Source organism: Octodon degus, unplaced genomic scaffold (assembly GCF_000260255.1).
Source record: "Octodon degus isolate 3935 unplaced genomic scaffold, OctDeg1.0 scaffold00147, whole genome shotgun sequence".
NCBI lineage: Eukaryota > Metazoa > Chordata > Mammalia > Rodentia > Octodontidae > Octodon > Octodon degus.
Genome location: NW_004524723.1, coordinates 4,167,762 through 4,177,860, shown reverse-complemented (window position 1 = coordinate 4,177,860; position 10,099 = coordinate 4,167,762). Strand labels below are relative to the sequence as shown.

At 45.7% G+C, this 10,099-nt stretch overlaps 1 protein-coding gene and 1 pseudogene across 1 annotated transcript; both read left to right on the top strand.

Annotated features, from left to right (window-relative positions):
- The first annotated feature begins 7,952 nt into the window (after nt 1-7,952).
- Nucleotides 7,953-8,451, top strand: LOC101588421 (annotated as a pseudogene).
- A 195-nt stretch (nt 8,452-8,646) lies between these two features.
- LOC101563866 (NADH dehydrogenase [ubiquinone] 1 alpha subcomplex subunit 10, mitochondrial-like) lies at nt 8,647-10,086 on the top strand. Its single transcript, XM_012517156.2, is given in 1 exon segment — nt 8,647-10,086. A coding segment is annotated over 1 exon segment (1,068 nt). The 5' UTR covers nt 8,647-8,703; the 3' UTR covers nt 9,772-10,086.
- The last annotated feature ends 13 nt before the right edge of the window (nt 10,087-10,099 follow it).

Below are 10,099 nucleotides of genomic sequence, written 5' to 3'. Positions count from 1 at the left end.
AGCAGGTGGGTCTCCCAGACCTCAGTGAGATCTGGGCCTAAGCTGCCCCATACCTGATCATTAAGACCTGGCTCCTAGAACAGTCTCCTGCCAAAGGGCTCAGCAAACCTTACACAAAGCAAACCTATTCCAAGGGCCCAGCTGCCCTAATTTTTATTTATTTATTTATTTATTTATTTATTTATTTATTTATATTTTTGGCAGAACCAGGGATTGAATTCAGGCCCTTGCGCTTGCCAGGCAAGTGCTTATTCTACTGAGCCATCTCCCCAGCCCCCAGCCCTTCTTCTCAGCCGGCCAGTTACCACTACCACACAAAAGAAACAGCAAATTCTTCACCTTTGGATGGTTCTCCAGGCTCATGACTAGTAGTGTACGAAAACCAGTGTCCTTTCACATCACCAGTGACAGAGGAGTCAGACCTGTCCATCCTAGTGAAAAGCTCCAGTGCATGTCTCCAAAGTACCCACTACTTGACTCAGCATTCAGCCTCCAACTATTTCCCACTCAGAATTGTTTGTTTAGGCTCCTACCTGCCCTGTCCCACCCTAGCACTGGAGAGAAAGAAACAAACCCGCCCTAGGCACAGGAGGATGAGCACATTCCACCATGGCCTGAAGCACTGTGGTGCAAGGACCACACCCTCCACAGTCCCTGCAATTCCAGAGACAGGGAGAGACTAAAGCAGTGGACCACAGAGGAGAGAGATGGAGGTCAAGAATTTATGACAAAAAAATAGCACAGCAGAAATAAAAGCGAGAGAAACGACAATGATTCTGTTGGAACCCAAAGTGCATTTTAGTATCCCCATAAAATTACCAGCACCATCCACACTTCCCCTGGAGACCTACACTGTGGACATTTGATGCTCTGAAGTGAGTGTACAAGTCCCCCTAAATGTCCTCTCAAGCCCCTATGTGGAAATAACTTAGGGACAAACTGTTCATTAGGACCAAAAGGATTACAGCAGGCCAGACAAGAACACAGCCCCACTGAGAAGGGAGAAGCAGCTCTAGAACTGGAAAGGGTAGGAGGGAAAGAGGGCAGGCAAAAACCATTACCCTGTGACCTGGCATCTACCAACTGTCCAGCAGGACTCCATCCCAGCGAGCTCTCTGAATCACAAAAGTCACTTCCACCCGTGTAGATATCAATGGAGCTGGGTCTTTCTTCCTCAGATCCATGATACAGAGAGCTCCCCGCCCCCGCGCCCTCCACATCCCAACTTTGAAAAAATGCCTGGAAACTCTTCCCGAGAGCACATCCTCGCATCTGCACCACTACTCTACAAACTCAGACCTTTGTGTCTTGAAGGGTTTAGATCCCTAAATGAGGGCGTATGTCTCTTTGGAATTAGTTCACCCAAAACTTTGCAAACGCAGTAGCCAGTGAACAGGGTCCTAGACAACGCACCCAGCTAAAGCAAAGGAGGCAGAGAGCCGCGCGAGCCAGAGCAAGGTGTACCGCGCCGCGCCAAGTGTCGAGGGTCGTGTTCCGCAACGGGATGACCTCCACTCAGCGTGGCGCCCGGAGTTCTCCTGCAGGGGGCGGAGGCTGGGAGCAGAGCCTGCGTCCCTTCTTCAGCGTTACCGCATCCCTCAGCCAAAGGCACCCGCCTCGGATGAGTCCCACAAGGGTTCCCGCGTCACAGAGCCCACGCTTCTCACTCTCCCGAGAAAATCCAGACTTCCCGCAATCCCGAGTTCGTCTCCCACAGGGCGCCCCGCCCCCCCAGGACCCTCAGTGGCCTGGAGGACAAAGCGTGGGGCGTGCTCACTCACCGCGCGGCAGCGCAGCGGCCCGCGGGCCAGGCAGCGGCCGGGACTAGGACTCTGCGCTCGAGGGCTCGGGCTGCGGACCAGCGGCGCCGGGAGCCGGAGGGCGGGCGGAGACGGGCGGGCAGGGAGGCCCCCGCGAGCCGGGCGAGCGCGAGCAGAGGCGCGAGTGGGAGCGAGGGAGAGCGCCGCGGTGTTAGGGGTCCGAACTCCAACTGCCGCTGCAAGCCGCACGCGCTGATTTGCATATCATTTGCATGGCGCTCCGGGAGTGGCCCCGCGCCCTACTGCCACGCCCTCCGCTCTGAGCAGGAAAGTTGCGAGCCGAGTATCCCGGCTCTGGGCAGTGCTAGTTCTCGCTCGCTCGCCGCCGGGCAACCAGCCACGTGGGTCTGAGATGCTGGGACTGCACCACCCCACCCCAACTCCGAGCGGTGCAGGACCGCACGCTGGGAAAAGTGCAGTGGAAACCTTAACAATAATTCTCTTTCTCTTGGATAACGCTTATCAAAAACAATAACGGGCGGAGTGAGTCTCCCCCAAACGGGTAAGGTTTTGGTTTTCTAAACAAAAGATCGTAAACGACTTGCTCACTTTCAAAGTTAGAAATGTTACATGCAGTTTTGTTCAGTAAATAAAAACAAACAAAACAAAACAAAGTTATATCAACAGGACAACACAGACCTTTAAAATGCAGGTTCTGGACAAGACATTTCCTCTGGCATCTTACCGTACCTGCACAATTTTGAATAAGGTATTCAACGTCTCTGGAGAGATATTTTTATCTCTAGGCTGAAAGGGCAGGTAATGCTCACAACAGTGCCTAACATTCAATTACCTTTTTCTTTTCCTTACTGGCAACTGAATCCAGGGGTGTTCTACCACTGAACCTCTGTTCGGGTTTGGGTTGTTTGTTTTGTTTTAGACAGAATTTCATTCAGTTAACCTAGCGTTATTCCAATTTTCGATCTTCCTGCCTCAGTCTCCGAAAGTACTAGGGTCATAGTCGAGGGCCACCACCCATGCTACCATTAAATCTTTTTTTTTTTTTTTCCGGAACCGGGGATTGAACTCAGATCCTTGCACTTGCCAGGGAAGCACTTATTCCACTGAGCCACCTCCCCGGCCCGCTACCATTAAATCTTGAAGAGCAAATGAGATCTAAATCTACATCACCGGGAGGGATCTATATCTGCGTGGGGGGAGGAGGGCAGTGCTGCAGAAATAGAAAAGACAGATTCTGGGACTTTTCATCCAACTCTTTGGCTAACCAGAGCCATTTCTCTTCAAGGAAGATTCCATTTTGAATCTATTCTTAGAAACATAATCTTGGTTAGGTTTTGAAATGGAAAAGATCAGTGGAATGCAATACCTGAGTTATAGATCCAGTTTCAAAAGCTACTTTTATGAATCTGTGAGACATTGGTTCTCTCTCTCTCTCTCTCTCTCTCTCTCTCTCTCTCTCTCTCTCTCCCTCCCTCCCTCTCTGCCTCCCTCCCTCCTCCTTCTCCTCTTTCTCCTCCTCTCCCTCTCTGTCCCCTTTCTGTCTCTTTACCCTTTCTCTCTCCCTCCCTCCCTCCCTCTCCCTGTCCCTCTGTCTCCCTCTCTTTCTCTTTCTCTCACCCTTTCTCTCTCCCTCTCCCCATCTGTCTCTCCTTCCCTCTCTCTCGCTCTCCCTCTCTGTCTGTCTCTCCCTCCTTCCCCTTCCCTTTCCCCCTCCTCCTCCCCTCTCCCTCTTTCTTTCTTCCTCTTTTCCCAGTTTTCTAATCTGCAAAATGAAGACACCAGCAGAACTATGGGGCAATAGTTTCAGAGCCTGAAGATTCACACTATGGAATTTTTTCTCAAGCATCTTCCAACTCTGCAGGTTCCTCTAACATCTGTTCTTTCTGTTGTGTTGAGAATCTCTCAGGGATGTGGAACATACCTACATTAAAACTAGCATAGGACAGCAAAGTTCATGCTCGGGTAACTAGTAGCACAGCAAAGCCCACACTTAAGGACAAAACGATCACATGTAAACCGTGGCTGAAAGATCTACCTGTTGTATAGCTCAAACAGGATATGTAACAAGTAAGATCTCTGATTTACACATATTCTGTAAACTCACGAGAACCCATAGCCTGCTGCTATCACCTTCAAGAAAACCTTTCTTTGCAAATAGGGAAGTGGAGGATATGGGTAAGTCATATATGCCTCCCTGGTGTTCCTTGTGTGGAAGGAGTATAGAATAGGGCTGAGATCTTCTAGATCAACCATTTGGTTTGTCCTGAAGCTTTGGTTTTTGGCTTGCCTTATATTTTGTTTCCTGCTTGCTCTGAACATCTTTGAAGGCTTCTAACCCCAGGAGTACATGGGGAAGACTGGGATGGGTAGAGTAGAGACCATGACCAGGACTCATGTTTCCTACCCCTTCCTCATTCAGAGTAGCTCTGCTTTTCTCTATTTCATGTGTTGGGCTGATGTGTAAGACTTTGTAGATGGGGGGCCAGGGAAATGGCTCAGTAGAATAAGCGCTTCCCTGGCAAGCGCAAGAGGCTGAGTTCCATCCCCAGTTCCACAAAAACAAAAAAGAAAGAAAGAAAAAGACTTTGTAGAACATCTAAGTCCACTATTTTAAATAGTTTGGGAAAACAACAATAATAGTTTAAATGAAAAACTAGGAATATAAGTGATTTCCTCCTGTATACTACTTCTAATCATCTGTAGATACTTCATGCCCTCTCAAACCCTTAGGCACCCCCTCCAAACAGACAGCCATACAATATTTATGCTTGTATGTTTATTTCACTAAATACAATCTGAAGTTACATCTATTCTGCTACGGTGACTCAAGTTCATCTTTCTCTTTGGCAGGCTAGTACTCTATTCTGGGTAAATAGCACATTCTCTTTATTCCTTCATTTGGTGATAGACACACAGGCCACTTCCAAGATTTGGCTATCCTGTATTGCTACTGTGAACATGGGTATAACTATAATATGATGTCTTTAACTCTTTGAGGAAGATTTTTGGGGAAAAATTGGGTCACGTAGAATTTCCAGTTTAGGTTTTTGAGGAATTCCCATATTGATATCCCTAGTGATTGTACCAATCTACACTCTCACCAACAGTGGAGAAGGGTTCCTTTTTTCCCCACAGACTCACCAGCACTTGTTAATAGTTGATTTTCTTGATGATAACCATTCTTTCTGGGGTGAGATGGAATCTCAGTGTTGTTTAAGTTTGCATTTCTCTAATAGCCAGTGATGTCAAACATTGGTTCATGTATTTATTCGCCATTTATACCTCTTCTGTATGTCTATTCATTTCTTTTGCCCATTTTTTTTAGCAATAGCAAAGTTTATATGAAATGATAAAAGTGAAAGAGAAACTGGTTCTGCAGAGTAAGCTTGGACTGAGTAAAAGGAGAAGATGCAGGGGCAGGGGAAATAGCTGAGTGGCACAGTGCCTACCTGGCAAATGCAAGGTCATGAGTTCAATTCCTCATATGAGAGAAAGAAAGAAAGAAAGAAAGAAAGAAAGAAAGAAAGAAAGAAAGAAAGAAAGAAAGAAAGAGAGAAGCAAGATAAAAAAAAAAAAAAAAACACCCTGGAGAAAGCAGGGCAAATTATCATGAGGAGAGCCATGATTACCTGTTTCATTTTTTGATTGGGTCTTTTTATTTCAAGGGGTTCTAATTTTTTTTTAGTTCTTTATATTTCCAGATATGTATCCTCTGTTTGAGGAATCACATGCAAAAATGGTTTTTAATTGTGTAGGTTTTCTTTTCAGTGCATATATGTTAATAATTGTTACCACTTCTTGTTGGATTGTTTCCTTAATCAATGTGCAGGGACTTTCTCTGCCTCTTTTAATCAGCTTTAGCTTAAAGTCCACTTTATCTGACTATAAGACAGGTATACTTGCTTTTTTGATTTCCTGTTTCATTTATTATTACTATTACTATTATTATTATTATTTCAATCTTTAATTAATTTATTTATTTGGTACAATGTCTCACTATACAGCTCAGACTCATACTGACCCTCCTGTTTTAGCCTCCCCAGCATTGGAATTACAGGCATGCACCACCACACCAGATTTCAGTGGCCAACTCAGCACACCCAGGGCAGGACCAGCAAGGCATGAAGTATGGGGGATCAACTCTAGTTCTTGCGCTTGCCAGGCAGGTGCTTATACCACTGAGCTATCTCCCCATCCCTGGAATGTTATTTTTTGTCCTTTGATTTTTAGTCTGTAAGTTTCTTTTGGGGTTAAAATTTTTTTCTCATATCTAGCACACTGCTGTATTTTGTTTCTTGATCCATTCTGCCAGTCTTTTGAGCAACTGAGACCATTCACATTGAGAGTTATTACTGATAGGATTGACTTATTCCTGTCATTGACTTACTTTCCTCTTATCTTTTCCGTCTGTTTAACTGCTCAGCCCACCTGTTGTATTCATTCTTATTAGATATTTTGTATTGTTAGCTTCATTGTCTCTTCTTAGGCTATCCTTGACAATTTTTTGAAGTGCTGGTTTGGTGGTCATGAATTTCTTTGGGTGCTATTTATCATGAAAGTATTTTATTTCTCCACCAATGTTTAAAGATAGTTTTGCAGGATATGTCAGCCTAAAGTTGAAAATGTTTCAGGGCTTCAAATACTTCACTCCAGCTTTCCTAGCCTTTAAAGTTTGTGTTGAAATGTCTGCAGTAATTCTAGTGGATTTTCCTAAGTGATTTGTTGCTCTTCTCTAACTGCTTTTGAAATTTAGTTCTTGTGTTGGACTTCCAGGATTTTGATTAGGATGTATCAAAATCCTGGAACAAGTTCTTTTTTGATACCTCTGTGAATTTTTTTTATCTTATTTGGAACATTTTAAGCTATGATTTCAATAAACAGGTTTCTTTTAAATGTCATTTATGCTAACTTGTGATTTTTCACTAATTCTAATTAATCTTAGATTAATAAAACTTTCCACTACAATAAACCCACAAATTTCAATATAAAACAATCAAACAAAAATAAAAACTAAGAAGACAAGCCATAAATCTGCCAAGTCCCTCAAAGCAGACATGGGGCAGTAAAGGGGAGGAAACTAAAAGCCTCATATCCTAATTATTCAAATGGTATCAGGGGAGAAAACATTTCATGAAGGCAGTTGGTATGTTCACAGAAGATGTAAATAATAAGATATTAGGTCAATGAAGCAAAATCATTAGTAAGTCTAAGAAACACTAATAAAAAGACAGAAGAGCTAAACAAAATGATGTAAAACATGCATAATTAACATAGAAAAAAATAGAATTTATAAAAGCACTCCAAGTGGAAATGGAGGAGAAAAAAGTCCTATTGAAAGTATAGGCAGTAGAAGTGACCAATGTGAGGAGTCTCAGAACTAGAAGATGGGGCTGCTGTCAGTTAATGAGAAACTCCTTAGAAACAAGAAGAGATCATGAAAAATGAATCCAACGGTTCCTAGTAACACAAAGAAGACTATTTGCAAGTCCCCTGGAAGCTGGGGTTCTAGATTGGGATTTAATTTCCCAATCAAATATACTAGTACAAGAGCCAGCCAAATAGCTCAGTGGATTAAAGTGCAAGCAGGTGCAGGGACCTGAAGTTTGATCCCCAGGCCTGCTGTGCTGGCCCTAACCCAGGGCGTGCTGAGACAGCAATTGAGACTGGGTATAGTGGCACCCGCCTGTAATCCCAGCTCTTGGGAGGCTGTAAACAGGTGGATCGCTACAAGGCTGATCTAGTACTGAGACCCTGCACACCCTGTAGACCCTTCCCTAAAATACAAAAAGAAAAACAAAAAGCCCAAATATACTAGTACAGGCTGGACAAATTCTGGTGTTGCTTCCTTATCGCCAAGTTACAGGTCAGGTTGTGCAATTCTGGAGCTAGCAGCTGAGACAGCACCTTGCAGGGTGACAGAGGTAGCAGGTTCCTTGGGAAGCAGCCTTCATAGGATTGTTGTGTTCATGATATCTGGAGGCTCAGCCCAGAACCTGTTATGTGGGCTCCTTTAACAGTTTTACAAGTCCTAACTTCCCTACATTCAATCCTTTACCACTAAACTACTTTCCATTGTTTATAGCTAAACAAAATGGTTAAGTAAAACTCTGCATCATAACTCCATGTCATGATATACTAGTCACTGAAGAGAATAAATTATTTTTTCCAGCCATGGTCTCAAACCCTACAGCTGCCATATTGTTGATGCCCGAGAAGTACTGGATTGCCATTTACAAACTCCCTTTGGAGGAAGGAGTAATGGTAGCCAAGAAGGACGGCTACATGCCCAACCACACAGAGCTGGCAGACAGGAATGCACCCAGCCTTCACATCATGAAGGCAAGCTACGTGGAGGAACACTTTGCCTGGAGACATACCTACTGGTACCCTGCCTGTGAGGGTATCTGGTATCTCTACGATTACTTCCACCTGCCTCTTGCAACTGTGCCTACCACCTTGAGCTGCAGCTGTCTTGAGACCTACAGACCTCGGCCCAAGGTCTGGAGTGTGAGAGACGTGCAAGACTAGCAAGAGGGAAAGCCCGCAGAGATACCTACAGATGGAGCACTTGGCCCCTGGTGCTAACAATGCCAAGGCTGCAGCCAGGTCAGCAACTAAATTCCAGTTGAGAGGCAGATTTAGCCACGGCTGTAGTCAACCATGTCAGTAAAGTTGGAGAACATTTCCTGTTGAATAAATTTATGGCCAGAAGAAGGAAAAGAATATTAGATCACTTTCTGTTTTACTTTTTCTATCTCCCTGCCCCCCTGGATCACTTTCTGGTCATCAAGACATTTCCATGTGGCACATCTAAGAAAATCAAAATATAGAACAGTAAGTATAATAATCCCATTTTTTGGCAGGAGAGGACCCGCCGCGGCACGTCCCCTCGGGTCCTTGAGGCTGAGTGGACGGCGCAGCCATGGCCTTGAGGCTCCTGACCCTGGCGCCGGCCTGCTTGTCTGTGGGCAGCCTCGTGGCCGGTGCCCAGAGCATGGGACAAATTCATACCAGCGTACAGACCAAGCTGCGATATGGGGCTTTGGCGAACCTTCTTGGTGACAAGGCGTCCAGAAAACTGACAAAAGGAAGCAAAGTGATAACTGTAGACGGCAACTTATGTACTGGGAAGGGCAGGGTCGCAAAAACAATAGCAGAGAGTTTAGGCCTGAAGCACTTTCCAGAAGCAGGGGTCCATTACATATCCAGCATCTCAGGAGATGGGAAACCCTTGGATGAGGAGCTCACTGGCAGTTGTAGTCTGGAGAAGTTTTATGATAACCCGCACAGCAATGATGGCAACAGCTACCGCTTGCAGTCTTGGCTGTACTGCAATCGCCTCGTGCAGTATGCAGATGCCCTGGAGCACCTGCTGAGCACGGGACAAGGTGTGGTCTTGGAGCGCTCCATCTACAGCGATTTTGTCTTCCTGGAGGCAATGTATAACCAGGGCTACATTCGGAAGCAGTGTGTGGACCACTATAATGAGGTGAAGAAACTCACTGCCCCGGAGTACCTGCCTCCCCATGTGGTGGTCTATATTGATATACCTGTGCCGGAGGTCCAGCAGCGAATCCAGGAGAAGGGCGACCCACATGAAATGAAGGTCACCTCTGCCTATCTCCAGGACATCGAGAATGCCTATAAGAAGACCTTTCTCCCTGAGATGAGTGAGAAATGTGAGGTTTTGATATACAGTGCAAGGGACATCTGAGATGCAGTAAAGGTGGTAGAGGACATTGAATACCTCAAATATGACAAAGGACCCTGGCTGAAGCAGGATGACCATAGCCTTCACAAACTGCGGATGCTGGTTCAAGATAAGTTGGAAGTGCTGAATTTCACTACTATCCCTGTGTATCTCCCAGAAATTACAGTTGGAGCTCACCAAACTGACCGGGTCTTCCACAAATTCAGAGAGCTGCCAGGACGCAGATATGCCCCAGGGTACAACGCCGAGGTGGGTGACAAGTGGATCTGGCTAAAGTGAATGGTGCCCTACACGTGCGCTGCATCACAGCAGTGAAGATGCGTCTGCTCTGTGGGCACTGTGCAGGGAGCAGATGGCTGCAAGTCACACCACAGAAGAGATGCCCTGGCAGAGGCGGTCTCCCCTTTACATAGTGAAGTGGCAGAAAGAGATGCCACTGAGAAGCTTTGGAGCCTCTCGCATTGCTGGAATGCTCTGCAGTTCCAGGGGAGACACCTGCGCAGCAGCCCTCTCCCAAAGCCTCACGTCTCCTTGTAGCCCTGGGTCATGCAGCTTTCATGCATTGTTCTTCAGCTCCTGAAATAAAGCCGTTTCCACGGGAAAAAAA